The 27523-nt window shown below is 42.4% G+C and overlaps 1 protein-coding gene across 1 annotated transcript in view; it reads left to right on the top strand.

Moving 5' to 3' along the window:
* The window catches only part of SH2D4B (SH2 domain containing 4B), an 82447-nt gene that overhangs the window by 11507 nt on the left and 43417 nt on the right, over positions 1-27523 (top strand). Inside the window, exons 2-4 of the mRNA XM_064464851.1 lie at positions 1560-1719; positions 2826-2973; positions 19140-19284. Of these exons, the coding sequence (XP_064320921.1) occupies positions 1560-1719; positions 2826-2973; positions 19140-19284 (453 nt within the window). The remainder of the gene's footprint in view (positions 1-1559; positions 1720-2825; positions 2974-19139; positions 19285-27523) is intronic.

Genomic DNA, 27523 nt, shown 5'->3' with positions numbered 1-27523 from the left:
GATATAGAATATTAGCTTTCATTGAGAGATCAGATACGTTCGTTGACTTCAGTTTGCATTGTCAACACGGGCGAGCGTGGGTTGGCGCGGGCGCTGCCTGCTGTCAACAGCCCCGCTTCGTTCCCTCCTGCAGCTTTCTCTCTTCAGTCTGGGATGTCAAAAACACTGTATTGATTGTGCATCAGGAAACTTGATCTGGTTGAATGGATACTGTCCTATTGCAGAACGACAGGTAGCTGAAGGTGAGAGTAGCTAAGCTGATGCTAGTAGAGAAAGGTGTAGAAAGAGTGGAAGCAAACACTAGCCATTCAAATAGGACCAGGTTTCTTTTAACTCTTACGGGAGCATCAGAGAAAAACTGCCTAGGACAATGGCAGATTATCCATTTCTTTGCATTTTAAAATGAGACAGGATGCCTTTTAGAAGCTAAGTGGCCATGCATGATTTACTAACCTCAGTATTTGGGTGAGAGGGTGAAATCTAGTAGACTGTAATACACAGGAGGTGAGATGAACTGCCCAGCCTTTATGGACTTTTAATCTGCATGTGTTAAAATAAATCCATTGTCCACCTGGGCAATGGTCTTTGTGGTGGAACTTCCTTTTGTGAAGAGCAGTTTCAACAAATTTGCAAGAAATAAAAAATAAAAATGGATGCATAAGAAGTGTTTCTACCAATTCCTTATTGCAAACCTCTAAAATGCATGAAAAGTCTGAGTTACATGTATAAAAGCAGAAGGAAAAGAGTTGGGAAGCATATATGACTATGCAAATGTATTCAGATAGGATCTAATCTAGTGACCTTTGTAGTCAGCAGGAATCCTGCAGTTGATTCTTAGACATGAAGGTTGACCAAATGTAGTTTATTTTGTAAGAGGTACGCAAGCTTTTTTGGTGTTCTTAAAATCACTCTGTCAACACAGTAACTAGATTTTTGCACGGTGTCTTTCATGAAAACTGAACCAGAAACTGAATCCCTTTCAATTTCCTACTTGAGCAGAAAAGCTGCTGCAGTGTTGAGAGGTGTGCGCTGCGTATATAGGCTTTCTGAAACTCCCCCTTCACCCAGTGGGAGCAGGAAATTCCCGGATTTCCTGCAGGGGCTCCGATGAAGTCCCTATATACTTGACATTAGACTTTGTGCGCTGAAGCATTGCTTGTCGTGCAATGTCGCTGGTGGTTGCTGTCACTCCATCCCTTTTTTTCCATTCTCTTCATTCATCCCTTGCTGAGCGAAGCAAGCAAATATAACAACTGAAACGGGTTCATAATACCTACATTCTGGGACATCATGTCAGAATTAATAATTCCTTATTTTTGTGGGACAGTGAGTCTTTAAAGACTGTGTGATCTGGAGCGAACAAGCCCCCCTTTTCCCCCAGCATGGTAAGTCGGTCAAATCTGATGATTTCATCCAACCTCGTAGAAATGTTTTATTCTGAATTGTAAATTGCAAGCTTAATGTTTGTAAACTGCAGATTTCCCATCTTTTAATCTATCTTTATGTAAGAATCTGAGCTATCATTTAGATTTTTGGTTTGTTTTTGCTGGCTGTTGCAGGTAATGGCAAACATGTGCAGTGGCTACGTGGGAAGGATGGTGAGGTCTGGGTCTGGGTTATGGGAGAAGCCCCAGGTGACAAGCCGTATGAACAGATATCAGAGGAGCTAATAGCAGAGCGAGCCAGGCAACAGGCGCAGAAGGAGGCAGAAGAACTATGGTGAGGATTTAAGAATCTGAATTCAGGGTCCACTTGGCATAATGGGAGACATGGCCTTGTAGAAAGGTGGCAGGTAATGCTGGGTAAAACTGGTAAGTACGTTTTGTGAGCGTTTGCTTTCACTTCTTTTGGCAATTTTTCAGCACGTGAAAAAATGTAATTTTATTTTTATTGGATACTGAAAAACAAAAACCCTCTTGCATAAAAAAAGGCAAAGGAAACGTTTTTCTTTTGAGGAATTTTGCTAAGCCATTGACCAGTTTGTAAGTAAATAAAAATGAAACAATCTGGTTTTGAGATTATTAAATTAGAAATGCTTGTATCACACATCCATGCCTACAATGGGGATTTGGTACATAAAATCCTTTTTGAAATTGTGTTTATTGGCATATTGCTTCCATTAATTCTTACCCCAGCAGTTCAGAAACTGATTACACAAAGTGCCGTGCTGGTGTTTCCAGCAGGGCCTCTTCCAGCTTTGGGAGAGATTCGAAAGTGTTGATGCTTGATATTGCTGGGAAGTAGGCCACCTGCCTCCCGCGCTTCCTTTTGTAGCACAGCACTGAAAAGTGACAGTTTAAATATCAGATTATTCTATGTTATTCCTTTTCATATGAGATTCTCCTTGCTTATAGCAATTGCAGGTTTAAGCAGGGATTAAAAGCTTCAACCTGTGCTCTGCATTCCTTTTACGTTGTCAGTACTAATAAACGATCTAGTGTAAGAATTTGGCAGACGTTTGCATTGATATTTGAGAGGCAATAAATTCCCAATCATGCTTTGCTAGACTGATGAAAAATCTGTTTTTTCAGCTAGGGAAGGAAAAATATGGGATATGACTCAAAGACATCCAAGAAGTACTTCTCTAATTTAGAAGGTGCTATTTTAATTAGTAATTTATCAAAAATTGAAAATGTCTGCTTTCTGGATAGTTTCCCCAAATCTGATTTGTGGTAGGTCTCTTGTTAAGTACGTTTTACTGAATACGTTTTACTTTCCATGAAGTCTAATTATTTTTTGCAACCAATGAGCAAGTATTGATCTCAATTTAAAAAAAAAATAATATGCATCTTAAATTATTTTTATTTTCAAATCTTTTTCTGAAGGAGGCAAAAGGAGGCTGAAATTACAAAGAAATTCCGGGATGCTATGGCTCAAGAAAAAGCCAGAATAGTGGCAGAAAAATGGAAAATAGAAATAGAAGATCGGAAAGCTGCCAAATTGGAGGAAGAGAAAATTCAGGAGGAACTGAAGGTTTGCATAGAATAATTTAACTTTTTTAATAGTGTTTTTTATATAGACTGAAAGTTCGTGTCACCTTCAGTGCATGTTTATTGATAAGCATTAAAACCCAGAGTTGTAATTTTTCGTCCTGGAATATACAAATAACTACATGGTGTTCGCTAGAACAGCTGGGTGTGTGATGCAAAAAAATTACATATCTCATTCAAAAGCGTCAGGACAATCAAACTGGTTATTCAGCTCACACATTAACAGAATTGTTCCGTCAGCTGTGCCGAGTGACTCATACTGGGGGAGAAAATGTACTATTGTGAAATGTCTCATTTTAAGTCAGCTTGCTTGAACGTATTCTGTGTATTTTGGATGAGTTGTTCACATATTTAACTTGAAAATTTTGTAACTACTTTCTTTAAGATAACGAGGGGTGGATCCTTCTCCTACCCAACATTTGAGAAGAGTCTAGTTGGCTTCCCTGGGAGAAATTTATTTGCCTGAGTTTTATTGACTTCATTAATTTTCTATGAGCTCAGTTACAGTATTTTAATGTTTGTTTGCAATATTTTTTTCACATTCTTTTGTTAAAAATAACGATTTGAAAACTAAACAGGAAAAGGAGGCCTCTGTCTACCCTTTTCATATTACTTTATAAAGATAAGAACTTGTGTAAAAATGAGAAAACAAAATATAATTGGTTTAGCGCACAGAGAAATTACCACAGTCTTCTGAGCCTGGGATGTGCACTGTGGGACTGCGCAAGACTGGGGAAGCGGGGTTTCCATGGAGAAAGCCTGTGGCAAAATACGACTCTTAAGAGATCTGCATCTAGTAACTTCCGTCTACACGCCTCTCCCCTGCTGACAGCTTGTGATGTCATTTTTCCCTTCCTGGGATGGTGATTAAAGGTGTGGAAAGTGCAGACAGACTCCCCCCCTTGTCCCTGTGTGATGGGAGGAATGCTGGAAAACTCAGTGTTAAATTTATGTGGTTTGATTACAAACTGGAGTCAGCGAGTTACTTGTCACTTTCTAAACTCTGCGACTGGGATTAGAGGGTGGTTATGTAGCACAAAGCAAGGGCGGTTCCTGTAGCCTCCTTTGCACAAAGTTGCTGATTTACCTTTGCACAATTAATTTGAATTCACAGGAGAGAACAGGGCCTTTGAAATTTGATGTCAATGAGTAATGAAACTATACCTTTCAAGTGCCTTTATTAATGTATGAATAATGAGCAGAGCAATTAATTAAACGCTCTTTTCCTCCACTTTCCAGAAAGCGAAGCCCTCTTAAACAAAGACCATCACAAGCCTGTTCACTCTGCGGTTGATTTACAGTGTACCTGATGGGGTAAATGTCCACAACCTCGCTGCTGTTCTGTTTCAAAGAGACTTCTTCAAAAAGCAGAGTGAGCAGCTCGTGAGACTTTTAGTGGCCAGCAGTCATAATTTTCTATTAAATAAAACTAGTCTTTCAGTTGTTGATACAGTTTAAAAGGAATGTCACCAAATTCTGCTCATTTTTGCACTGATGGAGAGGTCATGTCAGAATGATCTGTGTTCCTGCTGTTTCTCGGGAAGCGAGGAGGTATCCTCCACCTAACTGTGCCTGGTAGGAGCAAGAATTGTACTGCTGTAAGTGGGGTGAGAATTTGGTTCAGTTTCTACTTTGAATTTCAAAGACTAACCTTTGGCCAAGACTTCTTTAGCCCTATTCATAAAGTTGCCAACATCTTCATTTTATCAAAGAGACAGAAAAGGTTTTTCACCTATGGTTTCCTTTAAATCAAGCATTTGAATAGAATATTTGCAAAAATTTAAATGAATGGACCACAATTTTTAAGGGAAGACCCAGCAGAAATGAAATTTTTTGCTTCAAAAATTAGTTTGGAAACAAGATTTTTTTAATATCGGCAATTTTCAATAGGAAATATATTTTCATATAAATATAAAATATATTAAATAGAAAATTGTATTTTAATAACAGTGGTTATTTTTTATATGTTCCTTTATTGAGTGTGTTCCCGGCATGCTCTATATTAATACAACCACATAGTCTAATCATGTTTCTAGCCCTGGGTCTTCAGTTGGGTCTAGACTTTGAGATCTGTTAGGAGGTACTTGGACCAGTGTAGGGTCCCACCAGCAGAGATCCAAGTGCAGGGCTGGACCCTGGTACTATAACACCACACCTTTGCTACTCACAAAAAGAGCTGATCTATTACTTGGTCTTGAAAGAGCAAATCTCGTGTGTAGTGCTGTAGAACTACTTAAAAAACAGTAAAGGCATTTCAAAGGCAAATGAATCTCACAGGCTAATATGGGGGAGTTAATTTCTCTGTCCACTGGCTTATTTAAGCTCACTTGGCTTTCCTTCTCCTTCCCGTTTTACTCTTTTTATAACTACTACTGTGCAGTGGAAGAAGTACATGAAATATTTACAAGCCGAATGTGAGTGGAAAGGTACCTGGAGAGGCAAATAGGAAGGTTAGGTTTCTGGCATCTACCTCCAACTACAAAAAGTGAATAGAACTGAGGTGTGGGGAAAAAGATGAATTAATGAATCTAATTGTGTATGACTGCAATCATTGGAATCACGAAGAAATGTACCTTTCATAAATGATTTACGGTGTGGAATTAGATGCAGATCAGTTAGCAAGCCCGCTTTAAACGGTTTAAAATATTTAACGCATTGATAATCATCCTTCGGTGATGATGATCGGACCATGTTTAAAGCGGTCTCCAAACTGGGGTATGAAAAGTTCAGTCTCTGCTAATGCTTCATCCTCTTGAAGCATTTTGACTTGGGAGATTGAAACTCTGTCCTTTCTGCTGATGTGTTTAATTTCCAACCATATTGTATCACAAACACTACTTTTTAAAAAGCTTTTATTCCTCCTGACCTATCATGGGACTTTAGAGCTGTCTGCACTAGATAAATGATATCTCACATATCAAAGTGAATGATGATCCCGGTTTCCCTTTCCAATACTATTAGAAAAGTATTGCTTTCCTCGGTGTTTCTTAAGCAGAAATGCTTTTAATTTATGATGCTAGAATATAAATGGTGACTGCTCTATTTTTGCAGTCTAAGGACAGCTAGTCTTTTATGCACCTATTGCGAAGGACAAGTAAGAAAGCCAATTACTATCATTAATCTTTTTGCTAATTCACAAAGGCTATGAGATCATAGGCGTAATTTCCTACTGTTATCAGTTGCTGTCATTAAGAGTGTTGAACAATGTGCAGAGCTAGGGCAAATTAAAGGTATGAGCGTCAGCCAGCCAGGGGAAGAAGGTATCCTTCAGCTACATTTAGAAATAACAGAGAGATGCTCTCTTAGCTCATTCCTCAAGTAGTCTACACAGAGCAAGAGAATTTTAATAGTAAAGCACTATCTGTATGACAACATCAGATACTTGCCAAATTTAATAATATAAACACAGTTGACAGTAAAGCTAGATTGCTTCTTAAACATTCCTTGGGAGATGAAATGTGTGTTAACCAAAAGCTGTACATAAACTTTTATGGGCATTGTTTTCATTCAAGCATCAAAAAAATATTTAGTAGGAGTTTTAACGAGAGTGGCACTTAAGGAGAAATAATCCTTATTCTCTTGATAGGCAACGAGAGAGTAACAGTGCATTATAATTTCCTTTCACTTTCTTTTTTTTTTAATGCAAGTTCATAAGCTTTAATTCCATTTGGGGTTGTGGTGAGTGAAGTGAGATTTTTTTAAGGTGTGGATCCAAGAATTTCTATGTCCTGGCTGTTGCCATTGTCATCAAAGAGGGCAAGTTTAGAATCAACCTTCAGAGAAGAACAGAATAATTAGTGCTTCAGTTCAGGAAATCTCTAATAAGAAGAGCTTACACTTAGTAGAAAGAACACACTTCAGTCCTACTGACTTAGATGGGATTTCAGCACATGATTGCTTTACTGTGCCCAAAAGTGCTGTGGACCTGATTCTTCAGGCAGTTGCTGCCAGGTGTAGAGTTTAGGAATACAGTAAAATGCCACCATCAGCACATACAGTACCGTGGCCTCCTTGTGATATAGCAGTGAACGTATCCCTGTCCGAAAGAAACTCTTGTCTCCCAGTAAACATCAAGCACTTGCATGGGCCTGTTATCTTTAAGTGCAAATAAGCTGTAAGTTCAGCTCTGTGCTTTGTTGTGCCAAGAAAACACTGAACTCATTCCCAAGGACAGTGTCCTTAGAATCCAGGAATATGACAACAGCTGCTTGCTGGGCTTTGGCACCCAGCTCATTCTGAAAATGTCTCAACTGGGTTCGTTCAATTGCAATTACAATAATACAGTAATACTTCACTTGTTTTCTTTCGTTCAACCACAGTTCAGAAATTCTTTTTTTCTATGCAGTTGTCTCTAACAATGCTGGATGTGAGGCGGCTGTTAGCTTCTGCTGGGAATCAGATCTTCAGGATTTTTTTCTATCCTACTTGTGACGAACTGTGATATTAATTTTAAACAAAAATCTTTCCCCAGTGACATTGGTAATGATTGCGCTGCTGAAGCCACTGTCTTTATTCTGGATCGCTAGTAAAAACTAGCAAAGCTCTGATATTTTCCATGGATAAATGGGCATATCTGAGACATTAATGAGATAGGTTACACATCAGGAATTCAAGCTGTGAAGAGTCCCTAAGATGCAGAGACAAACTCATAGTAGGTTGTCACTGGATCTGTGGTAGTTACCCAAGCAGAGCCTGCTCCGGCACGTGCAATAAATTTCAGATCTCTCCCAGTCAGGAATAGTCCTTAGCTTTGTTTTCGATCTCATCTAAAGAGGGTCTTTGTGAACCAGAGTATGTCTTTACCTCCCTATATGAGCCATGTGCGAATAGTATGTCCTGGGGTATATCCGTGACTGAAATGCAGCTTCTACATATAGCATGACTGTATTTCGTACATTTGTCTCTGTGCAAAAACACGCAGAGACCGGTAAAGTGATGCAAACCCTGCGTTCCTTTTGACACTGGTAGTAGAGAAGAAAACAATGTCTCTGCACACACTTTCTTTTCTGAGGCAACTGAGAGAATTTTCTCAGAAAAAGGTTGGGAAGGGTTGGACGTGTTTCTGCTGACACTCACTCACTCTGCTGGAAACTGTCAGGCGGGTTTGTGGAGAGCGCAGGTCTCTGAATCCAGGCTGCTGTGTCAGCCTGGCTGAGAACAGCCTGTCCTGGAGCGGGGGACCCTGGGATTTCCAGATTCCCTTCTTCAGAGCAGGGAGCCCTGCGAGCTCAAATCTGAAGATGAGCTGTGCTCTCAGCGGTGTGGCAGGTAGCCCGAATGTCTGCCCTGGCGCAGGAGTGATCGCTGAGGGCTCTCAGGAGATTGACAGCAGCTGGAAAGCAGCCAACTAGCTGCAGGTCTCAGGGCTGCCAAAGATGCTTCCTGCCAGCCTGAAGCACTGACGGACTCCCAGGCATCCTTTGCTTCGGAGAGGACTGTTGTAACAAACGTGTCTTGTAGGTTTTGCTCGGAGCAGGGTGGCAGTCATTCAGCTGCCCTGCATCCTGTAAGACTCCCCAGAGAAACCCCGAGAGCCATGGCAACCAGAAGCTCAAAATTCCATTGGGGAAAAAAGATAAACTGCTGTATTTTGGCTTTTCCTCAGCGTATTTTTTTAAATCTTTCCACAGCAAAAGCTAAATGATGACCTAATCTACTCTCATCTGCATTGGACTGAAACATTAGACGCTAACCATGGCTAATATTAAGTATTATTTAGAGCTGGCTGTAGTGGAGTTATCAAACCTTGTGAGGCACACGTTTACAGTAACAAGTCTGTGGTAAATGCTCAACTGCCAGAGGCTAGGTAAGATCATTTAGCGTGTTCCTGTTCTCCAGTGGAGTTAAAGCTGGGAGGATTACTGCTGCCTCTTGAATTGCCAGCATGATTTGTTGCATCAGGTTGGTATTTCTCAGCGATTTGCAGCTGAATTGTCACCTTCCTAACTGTTCTGGAAGAGCTGGGAGGGTCACGGCACACAGAACAACCTCTCTCCACTGTCAGGCAGGAGGTGACGTTGGTAGGTTATTACAGCGCTTCACTCTCAGCTCTGACGTGCAGGTTGGGGTTCACAGGGAGAAACAGATAAACTGGTCACTGTATTCTTCCAGTGGAGTAAATGCGAAAAGTTCAACTGTTGCTTATTTTAAATACAAACGTACACTTTTTACTAATACTTGACAAAAGGATGACTTTTCTTTCCTGTGTCGTACTGACAAGGGTTGTTTCTCCTCACACACCTTTAAGCAGTTGTAGAATGTACTTGCACATGCATCCAGGTGCTAATTTGAATAAATAGAATTTAAAACTTTTCTTCCCTTGAAAAGGAAAATTATACAAGGAAGTTTTGTGAATTCAGAATCAAGCGCCACCATTTTTTTGTTGCTGTTGTCTCTTCTTTCACTTAAATCTCCTTCTCACAAAAAAAAAAGGTAGAATTTTCTAAGTAGGCATCACTGCTTTCTGTTAAGAACTCAAACACTACCTGAATTCTTGGTTTTGGTGTTTGTAGGGGAATAGACAGGGATCGGCGACCGGAAGATCACGGGATGTAACGGAAAGATAGACTCCTCCCCATAGGAGTGGCAGGAACAGGAACCGCAAGAGCTATATAAGCGTGTGACGCAGCCAAATAAACGGACATTTTGTATCCATCATGTTGATGTCTGTGCATCACTGTCCCCAGGGCGGGCAGAGCCCTGTGTCCCGGAGGTATGCGGCCCAAGATAAGTTCTCCCGTAGAAGCGTACAGCTACAAGTGGTGACCCCGACGTGATTAGCGGGGAGGCTTGGCAGGTTCGCTGGGGGGAAAGAGAGCTTGGGGCACGCAGGGGCGGGACGGGGAGCCGCAGGTCGGCGGGCGCGCCATGGATTCAGTCGTGAAGGTACTGAAGGGATTGGGGAAGGAATATGGTACTTCGATATCGAAGACGCCTACCTCAAAGGCCATCCAATGGATGATTACGCAGGGGCTCATACGAGGTCCCGCAGACATATTTGATACGGATAAGTGGGTGAGGATTAAAGAGGAGTTAGCCGAAAGGGCTATGATGGGGAAACCCCACTACATACAGGTCTGGGGAAAAATACACGGATTACTATTGAAAGCTCGGGATGATCAGGAGACGTGGCGGCAGGCGCGGCGGTGCCTGCACGGTGTTACGGGCGACAGTAGCCCGGAAAGAGACCCAGGAGGGGCGGTGGGGACGCAGACAGGGGCAAGCATCGCGGGGGATGGAAAAGAAGGGGAGAGTTCGGACGGAGTAGCCTGGCCAGCGACTCAGTCTGAGGCTCCCAAAGAGGTGGATCGGGAAGCGGCGGTGTTCCCTGTTGGGCCAACAGGGCCTTTTGAGTCCCCCCCCGCATACCCCTGGGATGATTTGGTACGCGCGCGGGAGGCCGCGCGCGCGGAGGGTGACGTGGCAGTAGACGCAGCGGGAGTGACGGAGCGGAAGGAGGAGGATGACCGGCGCCGGAAGCAGCGCCGGCAGCGGCGCAGCCCTCTGCCCGACCCTCGAGACTGGCTCCCGGGGCAACCCTTGAGATGGGAGTCGGACGAGGAGGGGGATTGGGATGCGTGGAGGGGAGGGCAGGGGGAGTATAGAACAACTTCGAGTAGCAGCGAATCAGAAATTGGGGGAGAAACCGATGCCCATATGTGGGAAGAGAGAGCAGCTTGCCAGCGGCGCGCAAAAAAGACGCATAAAACAGCAGGGACTCGGAGGACCAATCAGAAGGAGGGAGGAGAGGGACCGTCAACAGGGGAGGTCCGGGACGCTGCAGCTCCGGAGGGGTCTCCGGAGGACGTGCTGCGGCAGCTGCGGCAGTTTATGCGCGCACTAGGGGAAGTAGCTCGGCTGCAGCCAGGATTTTTAACGAGGGGTGCACCCCAGCGACAGTCAGTTGAGTTACCTAACTGGCGGCTGATAGCTAGAGATTGTAGCCTCGATGGAGTAAGGATAGAGATGCCCGGGATCTTCCCTGTCCGATTAGCTCCAGGAGGAGGAGTGGAGTGGACGCCGATAGATGCCAAACTAGTGCGAACTTTATGGCAAGAAATTAAAGAAAAGGGGCTGAAAGATGAAGGAGTAAGATTGCTGCTGGACGCTGCGCATGCAGCGCCATTGACCCCCTCTGATGCTAAGCAGTTGGCGAAAGCAATATTAGCTCCCACAATGTACATACTTTGGAAGGAGGCAATGCACAGTGCTTGCCATGCCCTTGTACAGCAAGCGGTGGCAATTCCGAGCCACCCGCTGCGGGGGACCACCCTTGACCGGCTCACTGGCAGAAGTCGTGGGCTGGAAACCTCGCAGTTGCAAGCAGCAGAATTAAGGGGCAGGGAGCTACAAGCGGTAACGGAGAGTTCCCGCAAAGTGTATAGTGAAGTGGGCAGGTATGAGAAAAAAGCAGAACCTTGGCAAAAGATACAACAAGGTCTAGCAGAGCCATTTACAACGTTTTGTGATAGGTTGCAAAAAGCTATTATGGAATCAGACTTGCCATCAGCAGCCAGGGAGGCAGTCCTTATGGATTGCCTCCGAAGTCAGGCAAATCCGCAAACACAAGATATCCTCCGCACCCTGGCGGTAGGGGCGCCATTGGGCCAAACCATCAGGCATGTCTTGCGCCAGGAGGCGTTGAACCAGCATGGCGGTGCGGGAGCGCACGTCTGCCAGAACACTGACTGTGGAAGTGAAGAAAGGGCGATGGTGCAAGCAGCCGGGGTGGGGCCGATATGTCACTTGTGTGGCCGGCGAGGGCACTTTAAAGCTGGGTGCCCGCTAGCGGAAAGGGGAAGACGTAATGGAGGAGGAGTACGCCCAGTAGGGAGGTGCTGGGTGTGTGGGAAGCCAGGACACCTGGCAAGAGATTGTCCAACTACGAGGCCGGGAAACGGCCAAGGGAGGGCGAAGCGAGGGGGATTCGCGCCTCCTATGAGTCAAATGACCCCCATCACGGTGCCAACGCCAGGGGCTTGGCCCACCGTAGCGAGCCAAGAGGGAGTGAACCGTCACGCAGGGGGGCAAGATTTGCAGGTTACAGCCCCCGCGTGGCCTTGGTCATAGGCTGTGATGAGAGACCCATGGCAGCAGTGATGATTACCCCACAAGAACCGAGTTACCCGGCACGAATATGCCTGGGAATGTTAGTGGATACCGGGGCAGATGTCACCATAATGTCACTCAAACGGTGGCCACCAACTTGGCCCCTCGCCATGGGAAAACGTATAATAGGGGTAGGAGGAGAACAACAGACGAGAACAAGTACTTGCCCTGTGAAACTCGAAGTCATGGACGAGGATGCAGGGAAGCTCCTCACGGCCGTAGTGACCATACTAGTAGCAGATGGGGTAGCAAGCCCCTTGTTAGGGCGAGACGCCCTTGCCCAGATGGGGATCGGGTTGAAAAATTTATCATAAGGGCCACTGCCTCAGAGAGGCTTCATCAGCACAAGTTAGTGTGGAAAACCGAACAGCCCGTCTAGGTAGAGCAGTGGCCCCTGACAACAGAGAAAACAGAGGCTGTAAGAGCTATAGTAAAACGAGAGCACGAAGCAGGGCACCTAGAGCCCTCGATGAGCCCGTGGAACACCCCTATATTTGCTATAAGAAAGAAAGATAAAAACCAATGGAGGATGCTGCATGATCTTAGAGCAGTAAATCAGCAAATGGAGGACATGGGGCCTCTCCAACCTGGCCTACCAGATCTGAGTGCTGTCCCAAGAGGATGGCAAGTTATTGTTTTAGATATCAAAGACTGCTTCTTCAGCATTCCGCTACATCCAGATGATAGAAAGAGATTTGCCTTTACTCTGCCTGCGGTGAACCGCACAGAACCAGGTAGTAGATGGCAGTGGACAGTACTTCCGCAGGGGATGAAAAATTCTCCAGCGATCTGCCAGAGGTATGTGGCTTCTGCATTGCAGCAAGTAAGGCAGCAGTATCAGGAGCAAATCTACATGATCCACTACATGGATGACGTCCTCATAGCTGCGCCCACCGAGGCGCTGTGTGAACAGGTCTTTGCAGACGCCCAAAGGGGCCTTGCGGAACAGGGCCTCAAGATAGCTGAGGCAAAAGTACAGCGAGGACCAGTGTGTGGATTTCTGGGTGCTAGAATAGAAGGGGATTCCATACGAGCTCAGCCTATTAAACTTACACCTAAGGTTAAAAATTTACACGATGTCCAGAAGCTGGTAGGAGCACTGCAGTGGTTGCGGACATTCGTGCGCGTCACCGGTGAGGAGATGCAACCTTTCTATGCGTTGCTGAAAGGGACCAACCCATGGGAGCCCAGGAGTTTAGACGCTGAGGCAGTCCAGCAGTTGCAGACGATAGAACGTCGAATGCAAAAGGAAGGAGTATGGCGGTGGGACCCCCAGGAGGAATTAATTGCGGGTTGGGTTCTGACCGCCTGTGGAGGGTTAGGATTGCTATATCAAATACGAGCAGGGGAAGAAAAACCACTGCGATGGGTATATCAGAAGGTTCCCAAGGATGCATTCTCCACAAAAGTTAAGGTAGCCGGGGGAATGATTTGGCGGCTGCGACGGGAAAGCAAGGTAATTTTTGGGAAAGAGCCAGATAAGCTGACAGTGCCATGGAATGGGGAGAAATGGCAGAAGGTGGTAGAGAGTGAAGAAGATATCCAATTGGCAGTATACTCATACCCAGGGAAAATACTCACAGGCACGGTACAGAGGTGGGCCGAAACAGCCAAAGTGGTAGATTTGAGTGTGGATAGTAGAGTTTTGGATACCCCTCACCCAGGACCAACATATTTCACAGACGCTTCCTCAAAGACAAACAGAGCGGCGGTAGTGTGGAAAGAAGGGAATAGTTGGATGCGACAGACGTATGAGGAGCAAGGTAAAAGTGTGCAGTGGCTGGAGGCGAAAGCGCTAGAGATGGCCCTGCGAAAGGATATAGATCGGCATATAAATGTGTGCACAGACTCCTTATATGTGTATAAGTTAGTCATGTCCATGAAACGAGAGGGTGTACCACACACAGAAATTGCCTTGATGCTAGAGATTGCTTTATCACAGCGAGGAGCAACGGTGACAGTAATTCACATTCGCAGTCATCAGACAGGGCCTGGACCACTGATTGAGGGGAATCGCATGGCTGATGAGGCAGCCGCGGGAGTCTGGACCTTGGCGGAGGCTAAGAAACTGCATGAACAACTGCACCTGGGTGCTAAAGCCTTGGCAAAGGAGTGTAGCATCTCAATAAGAGCAGCGAGAGAAGTAGTAGCCACCTGTCCTTACTGTCAGCACTCGCCGTTGTGGGAGGCAGGAGTCAACCCTCGAGGACTGGAAGCAAATTCCATCTGGCAGACTGACTTTACTGAATGCCCACAGTTGGCCCCCGGAAAGCACCTGGCAGTTACAATTGATACCTATAGTGGAGTCATCATGGCTACTCAACATCGGAAGCAGACCGCAACGCACTTGACTACGCATTGGACCACGGTGATGGCGTGGCTTGGAAAGCCTACCGAGATAAAAACAGATAATGGACCATGCTTTCGCGCTCGAAATACCCAAGAATAGTGTAAAGCTTAGAATATTGTATTGAAACACGGCATTGCTTACAATAGCACAGGGCAGGCAGTAGTAGAACGCGCTCATCGCACCTTGAAAGCAAAAATAATACAGCTTGGGGAGGGGGAGGGGTATAAGGGAACTATACCCGTAGCAGCTCAGCAAACTATTTTAATGCGTGCATTATATTCGCTTAATCATTTTATACGCGGGCAGGAGCAAGTTACAGCAGTGGAGAAGCACTTTGGCAAAGCTCAAGCAGGCGAGCGCTATCCGCAGGTACGAGTAAGGTTCCCGGGCAGTGAGCAATGGGAGAGAGGATGGAAACTGAGATGCCTGGGGAGGGGCTACGCCGCGGTTGAGAATGAAGGGCGCATAGAATGGGTGCCTGCAAAGTGTGTGAAAGCAGAACTGTGCAAGGATGTGCAGTGAATAATCCCTTTCTGAGTTGTCTCTTTGCAGGGTCTGCTGACACGGATCCTCATGCTAGCCGTACCATTGGGAAAAGAAATGAGCTCCTTGACAAGATCGCAAGCAATATTGCAACGAGAGCGACACTGGGAAAGGGCGGCAAAAGAGAGATATAAACTGGAACTGGATAGTAATAATTGGGGGGATCTTGTTGTGTGTAGTAACCATGGTTACTTGTGGGCTACCATTGTTATGCTGTGTTATAAGACAAATCAAAGAGCGCCTGCGAGCGTTACATGAATATAGATCTGACCGCAATATGTATCCGCTTATGCAAGTAGCTTCGTAGAATTTTAGTAGCATGGGGAGGGGGAGATGTAGGGGAATAGACAGGGATCGGCGACCGGAAGATCACGGGATGTAACGGAAAGATAGACTCCTCCCCATAGGAGTGGCAGGAACAGGAACCGCAAGAGCTATATAAGCGTGTGACGCAGCCAAATAAACGGACATTTTGTATCCATCATGTTGATGTCTGTGCATCACTGTCCCCAGGGCGGGCAGAGCCCTGTGTCCCGGAGGTATGCGGCCCAAGATAAGTTCTCCCGTAGAAGCGTACAGCTACAGGTGTTGTTTGGTTTTTTTTAAAGACATTTTTTTACTACAATTGCTTCAACAGTGGCTACATTAAAAAAACCCCAAACTTGTGACAAAACTCTTGTGTGATTCAGGGAAACTGCTGTGAAATTGATTCCTACCTCCCCCCATGTGAAGTTTACCTTGTGGTTTGAAATGTTGACTAGAAAACATTTTCATAACTCAGGATTACCCTTGTGTCTGTCCATCGTCCTGTAGAAGATAGCCTGGTAGTATTGGATTTTTTTAGTTAGTGAAGCTAAGTGAATGAATAGTCTCCTCATAAGAATATAGAATAGCCAACTGCATACTTTTTCCAAGAAAGTAATAGAGCCATTTACTAGCAACCGAAATATGGAATCCCTAATTCTATGGAGTATTTAAAAAGATAGTTGTGGTGGTTTTTTAATTATTTATTCTGAAGAAGCTGCTGGGCTTGGAAATCAGTGTTTCCTAAAAGCACTGACTTCTCAAAAATAATGAGCTGTCCACTCAACTAATCTTTTCAGGACTCAGGAGATAACAATGGGAGGGTGATTTTTGAAATAATCAAAGATTCTAGCATAAAAAATTGACTGAAGAACAATACCAGGCTTTTCTTTCTCAGAAACAGTAAGACCAGCCTAATGTATTGTTCATTATGCGTGTTAGGGAAGTGTTGTTCACTACACAGGTACATCACTGCTAACACCCAATATTTCAGGTCTTCTGATTTGTTGTATTATCAAGAAGACAGCTCCTCTCCTGGTGTAAACTGGTAGAGCTCAGCTGTGCTAAAAGGAGAAATATTGCTTTATGTTACTTTGGGAAATGGAAAAGCAGCTGAATTCTTTCAAAGAATGGAGATTTGCATTTGTTCCTTTTTCCCACTCTGTAGATGGCGTTGCTTGTCGCTGCTAAACGGCTTGCTGCTTTTCAGTCTTTTTGTCATTCTTCCTTAAACCTGCCGTTGTGTGGTCCTTGACCAGAACCACCAAACTGTCCTGATTCCTCCTGCTGCTTCTGGCCCTCACTGAGCTTCTAGAGCTTGCAAACAGCAATCCTGTTTGCTTTAGAAAGCTATCTTCTGGAAAGAATTGGACTTGTCTTCCTTTAATTCCAGATTGCTGGTTAACAACAGATAACTTCTGCAGACCTAGAGAAATCTGGTGCAGGGGGAGGAGGGGAAAAAAGCCTTTCCTTCCCCATGGTGGACTAAAGGTTTTTTCTGTTTCCCAGACAGACATCCCAGGGACCTGTTTCACCACTGGGAATATGTATGAGAGTCCCTCTTAGGGGCATTAAACAACAACACTGTTTGGACATTCATATTACTGCGTTCACGTTGATTTTGGGTTTTGTGTCCTGGCAGGTGTTAAGATAGGACAGACAACCTTCGAATGAGTACTTGTCCAATATATTATCAAATACAATCTATTTTACAATAGGGGAGTGTTAATCAATTACTATATACTTTTACTGAATTTAATATAGCTTTTGGATAGTTCAGCCCCTTTCAGCCTGAAAAGAAGCTGAATTATAACAAACATTTATACGTAGTCTGAACTTTCATACAAGTAGCATCTCCAAACACCGGACAGGAAGAACTGATGTGTTAAAAAGAATAGGTATGCAGGTTACTTTTTGCAGGATTCTGAACAACATCGTGAAAGCTCAGTTTTGCATCTCCTGAACACACAGATTTATGTTTAGAGAATAATAGAAGTCAGATTTTGGCCCCATTTTTTAAATCTCTCCACTCATAGTTGTGGTACTCATTAAAATAGACCATGGATTGTTTTGGTCATGCTGTGCATCCTGCTGTGCTGAAAGTTTGTTTTCAAACTTAGAAAATATGCCCTTTCACAAAGTTCACAGTGCACAAATATAATAAAAAGGCAGCGAAATATGTCTGATGCCCCTTTGAGAGCAGGAGCAATCCCACTGGAACATAATTCTCAGACTTCACATCATACTATGTCTTAAGAAAAAAAAAAATTACCTGTCCGAAGTCTGTAGCTAAGAAACATTTGCTCAAAAATATCAGCTCAGCTGATCGATAGAATGTGTTGGTGCATTTGAGAAAATCGTTTTCCAGTTTGAAGTAATCACGGGTTTTTGTTTGGGTGTGGGTTTTGGTTTGTTTGGTGGCTTTTTTTTTTTTTCTGCGCTCAGCTATTGCTGGTCCCGTTGCATTGAAGCATTAAAATCCCTCTGAAAGGTCACAGAGTTAGGAAAATGCAAAGATCTTATGAAATCCCACTTCTGACTAATACACAGAAGTTATTTAAGGAAGACAGATCTACCCCAAAGCTCCTAATGTACAAAGCAGAGTGTCACCAGATTATATTCAACTGCATGTCAGTTGCTTCACCCTAGAAATTTGATAGGATTAACATTTTGCAACAACTTGCAGTCTACTTGGGCTTCCCTTACGTAGAGTTTGGGTTAGGTAACTAGGTTAGTAATTCAGGGTGATTTTACTTGGTGACTTATAACAAAATTCTTATCCATAAATTTTTTACCCAAAAGGCTATAGTGTTGTTTCCATTATAAAATGAAATAAAAACTGTTCTTATTCATAATTCAAGTTATTTCAGTAACATGAATAACACTTCATGAAGTTCAGTTCTGAGGTTTTTTTGGGGTTCAGTTGAACAATGAATTAAACCTGCTGCTTTGCTACCGAAGGGAATTGGGAAAATTTATTAGCAAAAATTTAGTGGAGTCCCTTCCCTGGAGTCATTCACCCCCCGCCTGGACGCGGCCCTGTGCCCCTGCTCTGGGGGTGCCTGCTCACGCAGGGGTGGGACGGGGTGAGCTCCAGAGGGCCCTGCCAGCCTCAGCCAGTCTGTGAGTTTGTGACACAGATACAGATTCCCGTTTCTGCACTAATCAAGCTCTGGTGTAATTGATAGTTTGTAGAAGGCCAGCTGTAGAGGCGATCTTTATCAGATTTCCATCTCAAAAAAGGTCCTCTTGGAAGGGAACTTTTTTGTATGTTACTTTTAGGTATGTTTTGCAAAGTGACTGGTGTGTGCTGAAGGATCTGGCTTTTCTTCCAGAATGTAATGAACTTGATATTTGGAAAGCATTATTCTCTGTGTTGGTTATGACGACACACGGTGACAGTTGCTAAACAAAGAACACCAGTAAATCAGTTACTGAATTCTACGGGTTCTGTAGGTGATGTGTATACTGCTTGAGTGACAGTGATATCTCCAGTGGGAGCACGTGTGGACTTAAAACGAGCACTGCTATGGACTGTAGGATAGCACAGGCTTTGGTGCCACGTGATAAAACACTTTTCCCATATGGACTTCAGGTCTTGGATACTTACGTGTTCCTTATTCCTGTGATGCCTGTACATCTCAAAACATACCTTTCTCAGAAATTCCTAAGAGGTGGGAAACTTCTATTCTGCCTCTTGTGATAGGTGAGAAACCCAATGTTAGAAGAGACGATTTGTCCAAGGTAACGTAGCTGCTCTGTGGGAGGAAGCAACTGAAGCTGTGTCCTAAGTTTTGGCACGTTCTTCCTCTTTAGTCACTTCTGTTTTACTTTGTTTTGCCTAGAAAAGAGAAGAAGAGGAAAGACAAAAGGGTGAAGAACAAATAAGGCAGCAGGAAGAAATCCGAGCGAAAGAGCTGTATCTGAGCCTCAAGCAAGCGCAGCAGCATAGTCAGCACAGTGACGATGACCAGGAGTGGGAAGAACAGTGTGAGTAGTTTATGTATTCTTAAAAGCGAATAAAAGGAGACTTGTAGAATGGAAAAAGGTGTCGCTGAAAATGTCTTCTACCTAGAGTAATGCAAAGTGCTATATTATTTTACAGGAAATTACCAGCTTACCAGCTTGACCTTACAAACAGAAGCTACTGCGAGTTTACCAATTTCACCTTTCTTTCCGAATAGCAATCCATGTCCATCCCTTATAGAAAATTTTCCATGTACAGTGAGTGATAGTTAATTTTTGTCTGATGTAATTAATTAACAGTTTTGGTTTACTAATAATAATTCTGGACAGTTACTTCGACACCTTGCTCTCAGCTATCTCTGAAGAGGTAAAATCTGTCTTCATCTGCATTTTAATTACTTCCATATGGTGATGGGGTCAAGCTATGATATCAGCACTGAAACTCACTTAATTTAAAAAGATTACAGTAAATAATACTTAGATTGTTGCTCTGAAAAAAAATCCTTATGATGATGATTTCACTCTATGGAGATGTTATTCCTTTTCAGCCACCCATTTATTAATATCCTCATCATGATTAATTTAAAAATACATTAGTGGTTTCTAAAAGCCTTTAAGGAACAGAGCAAATATATTGCTATATATATGTATACATACATGCTGTAGGTAAGTAAAGGTCCACATTATGAGTATATAAGACTTCAGAGGTTTAATGGAAGTTTACTCCATCCAGAATCTATTGTATAGCTGGCTTTAGAAGTAGGAAATTTGTTTGCACTAAGAATTATGCATTTTTGTTGGGGGAGGAATATTTTTTATTTTCCACATCTAAACTGATATGGTTACTCTGCAGAAAAGGGAAATGTAATGATTGGAAAGTTTTAGCTTGTGTGGGGTTATTGTATTAAATATATATAGCACGAAGGTTAATCGGCTAATACTAAAAATGGATTTTAGGGACCTGATAGTCAGTATGTGTTGCATGAAATACCTCATGAAGCAGGAAACAATATTGCTGTAGTGTTACTTCCTGACAGAAGTAAAAGAAATGTTTCAAAGTATGCAATGAGTTTATTTTATGGTTTTAGTCATCACTTCGGTTCCTGAAGACTAATTACGCAAGTCCTGTTACCTGCAATTGATGTGATCGTGAATCATTCTGTACAACATGAATTAGATCTATGTAAGATATGCTGGTGCCATTTTCCAAGCTTATAGCAGGCTACGCTCTTTTTTGATCAATAAAACCTCTGTATATTACACTGTCAATAAAGAGAAGGTGATTATTTCCTGGATAGGTATGTAAATCCACGTGTATGTGTTTATTTGGAAGGGAGAACTGTAGCTATCTGTATGTTGGGTGTTTAAGAGCAGAATGGGTTGAGGGGAAAAAATAACCCTTTAGTTTTGTAGAAGACGAGGCATTGTCAATTAGCATCAGCTGGCAGCCTAGCACAGAGGATGGTATCACATACTTCAGCATTTCTTTGGTGGTAGATAAGGAAAGCAAATACATTTGCAACCATTTAAAAACCAAAAATTAAAAAAATCCAGCCTATCTTTACCCTGAAATTGGCAATAAAACAAAGTGCTGTAAACAGTACTAAAACCAGTGAACATTTTCTTGCTATTGCATTAAAGAGGTAACCGAGGTTTTAAATTGTTGTCTCCGTTTTCTCAGGGAATGCTGGTTGTACAGGGGCAGATATCAGAAATGCAATAGAGGAATTATGGGAGAAGTCAGAGAGGAAAGAAATAAGCTATGAAAGGTTTTGACCATGATTTCTGTAATGGCATTCTGGGTCTGTTGAAATGCTTTTGACGGCATCATATGCTGATGGATATAATCTACCAGCAGTATTTTTTCTTGTGTAACCTTTGGAGTATTGTGTACGCTCTGAAGGAATTCTATCGCCTTCAGCCTGTGCGCCTCAATACCTGTAGACCTGTTCTCCTGTGGTCAGAAGGGTGACTGACTGCAGCTCACTTAATGTCAAGCTGTCTGGCCTGGTCACCAATAATAGTGTTGCCGGGGAGAAACAAAAGCTCAGCACCTTCTAGCCGCAGGCACCGCAATTGGGTTTTGCAGCCCACTATAAATCCTGTGCTGCCAGAGTTTGCACTGTTATCAGTAATTGATTTAGCATTAAACTAACTGCAGACTAATGACTAGAGTGTATCACATCCTTATTTATCCTCTTATGCTTATCTCAGTGTCTCAATTTATCCCAGCTGGTTTGAGGGCTTAGAACTGTGTTCCATTAGCAAATGGGCGAGACAACGTAAGATATGAAGATGCAGTGTTTAGTGCCTTATCTGAAACCAGTTCCTGGCTGGTTTAGACTTATGGCATCACACTTTGCATTTTGCTTCTTGAGGAATGTTAACATATTCTGTTTCCTTAACTTTGCTGCAGAAGCCAGAACCTCCAGCAGCCAGGCAATATATCAAATATTTGAAAGCGGGAACATCTGAAATTGCTATGGAATGAACTAGTACGTCAGGTTCACCAGATTTTTCACTTTTTATTTCAGTTCCGGATTTTTATTTTTTCTTCTTATGGTAATCCTTTAATTTTGTCTTCAAATATTCCTTTGGGACACCAAGAGGAAATTTAGTCAAGTTAGGCAAAGCTATCTGCTTTTCATCTTTTATAAGCAATCAATAAATGCATGAATGCATGAGAGAATTACAAGCAGATGTAGCATTAACATCTTTTGTCTCTACACACCTGCAATGGAAACCATATTGCCCATTAGGAACAAGGCCAGGCTCCTTTGTGTCTTACCTCCTTGAAGTCAGCCCTTCATATTCAACAGTGCTGGGGGTCAGTACTGAAGAGGAACAGCAGTGCTAGAGCAGCTATTGTGGAGAGCGAGTGTAGCAATGATATTGGTGACACTACTAATTTATTTAGTAGATGGAATTTAGAATGTGATGAGGATTCATCTCCCCTCATCACATTATCCCTCAGCTGTTCATTGCCAAGGCAATAAGCAAAGTGTTGCTAATATTAGTTTCTGTTGTTCGGTTCAGTTTGCTTCTGCTATGTGCCTGATTGTGCCAAATAACAATAAAGGCCCATAGAACCGCCGTGTTAATTGAAACACGTAATTTTAGTGCTTTTTAATGTACTAAATGGCAGATGTAGAATAACTTGAGATATCAGTACTAAAAGGAAAAAAATGATGTTGTAAGAGCAATTATACACTATACAAGATGAATAGAGGGAAAGACTGATTCAGAGAGTCCACTGTTCAAAGCTATTATTCTTTGAAACTGAGAAGTGAGAATTAAGGCTAAGCTTGGATAGAGGAGTGTATATGTGCTGGTTAGTTTTGGACCTTTCTACAGGCTGTTCCATTTCTGTAGGCTTCTAGAGGATTAAATAAACAATACCCTATATCACAGTCTCTAAGTGTGATCTCTCTCTGTGAGAGCAGAAAAGGGACCTGCACAAAAAAAAAAAAGAAGGAAAAACTGCAACATAAAGGTTCATCTGACTGAATATTGCAAAGGCATTCTGTTAGTGTGCTTACAAACCCCTGCAAACTGTATCAAGTAATGAAGTGCTCAGATACCATCTGACCAGCTGTACTCATCTCCAGACAAAAATTATTCCAGTAAAAATGTAAACAGAGTTGAGTGACTCGATCTAGTCTTATGCCTTTCCCCGAGCACCCACTTTTGGTCTCTGCTGGAAGTAGGATACCAGGCTCTGACTCATTATAGCTTCTTCTACATTGTAATATTTGTATGTTCTACAAACCACATCTATGAATTTATTTTTGTCTGACTTTTAAAGGAATTTATGTTTGTTTGGTACTTATCTTCCACGGAAATTAAAGTGAGTGAGTTTACTGGCAGGAGCTTTTGATAAAATGCTGAATTTTAAAGTGAGTAGTCCTGAGTTCAGCTATGCATTAACTAAGCAAGTGCTGAACCTTAAGTATGTGCTCACTGAACTTCAATAGGTCTCAGAGTGTGTTGTTGAATAGGGATGCGATTATTCACATGCCGATAAGAAGATTGCTGAACTGGAGCCATATTGCAGAGTATTTGGGGGAAGTTATTTTCCAATTAGGAAGCGGAAAAACACCGTGTGATTTGTATGTGCACTCAGAAAATGTGAAGATTGAATTTTATCTATTAAGTAGTCATTTTGAATTGCTCATAAACAAGCCTTCAAGAATTATTAACAAGGGTGAAGCTGAAACAAAATAATTTTAAAATGGGGATGCATATTCATGGCACATGGGTTTTTCTTCTGCTTTCACATAGCTCTGACTGTAACTTCAAAAGCACAAAATAGATTACACAAAATGGAGGGTTCCTAGTCTTTCACAAATGGTGTGACCATGTTCAGCTGCAGCACAGCATGAATTAATCCTCATGTGTACCAGAAGATTTGGTATTAGGACTTTGCCAGGACCGCTATAGGGATTTCCCAATCCTAAGTGAAAATATACAAGGCAATCTTGTATCTTCACTCAAAAGACAACTTAGGTTAGCATAGAGGAATAATAGATTCTTGTAAACTGTTCAAGGTAGACAAGGCAAACTCAGATTAAGACCTATAGCATTCTAAGAGCTATTGCATACGCAAGCTTTGTGATTCCTTCTTTGTTGTTAGAGTATGTTCACACTGTAGGTCATGCAGACGTGTCCAAGCTGGCTTTAAACTATTTATTTCTAGTAGTGGTAACCGTATGATCATGACAGCACAGACCTCAGTCTGGATATTTTTACCAGTTTTCCAGGAGGGTTCGGTAACCCATTTTTGTCCTGCTCTACTGCAGCTACAGTCATATTGGCACCTAACCTATATAAACAGCTTAGGCATTTCTATACAAATTACAGTGCCATCAGGGCAGAGGGCGCTTAGTTTTACAAGTGCTGAAGGAGGATGTACCTGTTGTTGGTATCACCAACACCTGAAGAGAAAGCTAGTAGTGGTGATGGACTTACGGGAACTGGCTGAACTGTAGATTTCCTGAGAGCTTGACAAATCAATCAAATTCTTCATTTCCCCGCCTTGTCAGTCCTGACTTTAATCCTTAATATAAAAGGAAGATGAAGAAAAAGTAAATTATTGCTTGTAGTAATTCTTGATGCTAGATATATGGACCTATGGTGATGATTCAGAGATTTTAAGGATGGAAGACATCATTCAGCTATCTAGTCTCCCTACAGGAAATATTGACTCTTGAATTTAATGCTTTGCACAGGGGTCATGCCAGAAGTACATTTACTGTAAAAGGACAGCCAGTCAAGAAAAGTAATCTGTTCTTATTTAAGATAGTACTAGAAGTCCTGACTGCTATTGCTTTCTTATTGTGGGAAAGGCTATGATGTGTCCTGAAATACAATGAGAAATGCAGAATTTGTGGCTGCTTTGATCTTAGAATATTTGTGGTACACTTGATCTGGATATAAAGTTCTTATTTCTAGTGACATGGTTCAGACTCAGAGACAAATATGAATATTAATTAAATTCTGTTGTAAGAAACACCTGCTACAGCAAAGTGTCCAGTTTACCTTCAGACTTTGCCCACCTTTCTCAGGATAGATAAATTTGTGGGAGGTATTGGTAAAGGAGAATGGTTCATGTGACACACATCATCTTGTCTAGAGTGTAATGGAAAACTTCCTGTAGATCCCTGACTGCAACGGCTGGATGAATCCCTATCCACAATACCCTTTCCAGTCACCAAACCAGTTACTGATGCCACTAACTTTGATTATTTACCTGACACAAAGTCCCTTGATCACTCAGAGAGTTTTAAAAGAAACTTGGGATAATGTAGCAACCCCGATCCACAGTAGGAGTTGTGCTAGACGATTCCTAAAGATAGAGGAGTGTAAGGAGAGAGAGTTTTCTGGGAATGACTATAAGGAATGGGGTAGGGACTCCAGTAATGAAAAAAAAAAAGTTGATTAAGAGACCCTATGGATCCCTGTGGTCAAGATACAATTCTTCCAATACCTCAGTTGAAAAATATCAATAAAAATTCTTCATAACGTAAAAAAGGTGCCTTTGTATGTGTGTGTGTATATATATAATCTATATGCATGCAATTAGATGTCGATGGCATGCAGCCTTCCCTATCCCGACATTTATGCAGACACATATACACATGTATGGGTATGTACATATATGTAAACACATATACATATATATATGAATGGAAAGGGAAGACTGCATGTCATATATCCTTTCAAAAAGTTTTCTGAATGTTACTATTTGACACTTGCCAACTATGCTACCTCTCCCCACTGTTTTGCCATAAGGAATATTAAAATTTGTTGCGGGTTGAGAAAATGTGGTCCAGGTCACTGGCTTCTGATGGTATCGATTTATTAGCTAGCAAAAATGCAGTAGGAATGTCTGTTAAAAGGAGTGTCTATTGCTGAGGAAAGTGGGGCAGGAGGATACCTTGCCTTTCCCATTACCAGGCAGCCTGTACATCAGTAGAAAAGAATCCCAGAAAGCTCCAGGCAGTCTGCCCTCGGTCTGTATACGGTGGCTGTGACAAGCAGTGACCGGTTTCTAAATGTCTTACCAAGCTGCATCGTGCTCAACTTCCTTGCCATCTCTCATGTTGTTGCAAACACAAAAACCACATTTAAAGCAGCCATTGCTGTGAATGGCTTTACAAAGGATAAATCACTGAAATTTTGTGACTAATACACTTGACCCACTGAAGTAGTATATTGATTACATTATCTACCCTTAAAAATTACCTGTAAGATAAATAGTGAGACCTCTTACTCTTATTTTCTGCACTGTAAAGTTGTCACTGCGTTTAGCTAAAACCACAGGGTATGTCATTAAATGAAACTGGAACCCTGCCAGTTGTACGTGTATGACGCATCTATGACTTGTTTATTATGCTCTCTTGATGAGCTTTAGTCCTGCATATCTTTCTGCCTATGATAGTATTATATAACTCTAAGCTTAAAAGGTCTTCTCTTTCCCTCATTTGCCCAGAGGGTTTTATTTTGTTTCATTTTGCTTTGAGCACTTTTATTTCTTGATTCCCTTAAACCTTTTCAAAAATTGGACAAATCCGTTTATACCTCTGCTTGCTTTAAATACGGAGTGTAAACCAGAGGCATGCAAACAACCTAATGAAATGCAGATGTCTGGTATTATATCATGCATTCCTAGTCACAGGTACAATCACAGTACAGTAAGAAATAGTGTGTGCACTTTATGAATTGGGTATGATCTAAGCCAAGATAGTCATGGCAGGATTGATAATTGCTGCTGGAGGCAATAGCTTTCTTCCTTGATATTTGTTTCACTGGATGTTAAAGGTTTGGTTTGTACTGGAATAATTTGCCTGCCTCAAGTTATTTGTGTCTCAAAAATCACCCATCAAAATGGGGCTTGAGGCACCAGAAATGAGCTGATAGGTGATGAGTATTTGCAGTACAATTCTTGGTGCCTTTAAGTTATACCATTTTGAAAAACAGGATTGTTAGTACATTGGTTATAAAATGAAGAAGCTTTAGTGAAAGGTGCCTGACCTGCGATGGCCAGAGCAGCAGTCTCATTTCAGGTTATGGAAATACGTAACTCCCTGGTCAGTGCCATTGATAGGTGTGTATTACATGTACAGATTCTGGTTCTTTATATGCAATTTCAGAGACTCAGGTGTGAGACAACCCCATCCATAGCACTGGCATACCCTTTCCAACAGCTATTAATTTCTCCATTGTTACCGAAGCCATTTTCAGACTGCAGTTTTCCAGATGGAGACTTCTGTTATTTTAAGTGCTGTAACAAAGACAGCATATGCCTTTCAGAAAGAAAGCAACATTAACAACAAAAAGTGTGACCTACATGTTTTTATAATTGCAAGTTTTGAGAGCTCCTGCTATTCCAGCTATGTGTGTAGCTGCAAAGAATTCTGTTAAACACAGACTTAATTTTAAGCAGTAGTTAACATTCTCCCCTGAAACATAAAACTGGGTGCACTGCCAGTGGAAAAGGTGTCCTGAAGCAGAATTTCTCTTATTACAGCCAAAACAAGCGTCAGATGTAATTGCAGTACGTAGAGGCTCCATTATTGCCAGTGATCAGTTCTTTGGTAGCTCAAGTCTGGCATGTGTCGTCTAGTGGTGGGCCTGTATTTGAAGCATCAGGTAAATAATCCGTTTAGCTCTTTGCTAGTGCGTGGTAATTTATATGTTTTTAAAATCAGGTCATATAAGGAATAAAGATAGTAAGTTATTGTATAAGGAAATGGGTAAACGG

Source organism: Phalacrocorax carbo, chromosome 13, assembly GCF_963921805.1.
Source record: "Phalacrocorax carbo chromosome 13, bPhaCar2.1, whole genome shotgun sequence".
NCBI classification, from domain to species: Eukaryota; Metazoa; Chordata; class Aves; order Suliformes; family Phalacrocoracidae; genus Phalacrocorax; species Phalacrocorax carbo.
This window is presented reverse-complemented; position numbering and strand designations above follow the sequence as displayed.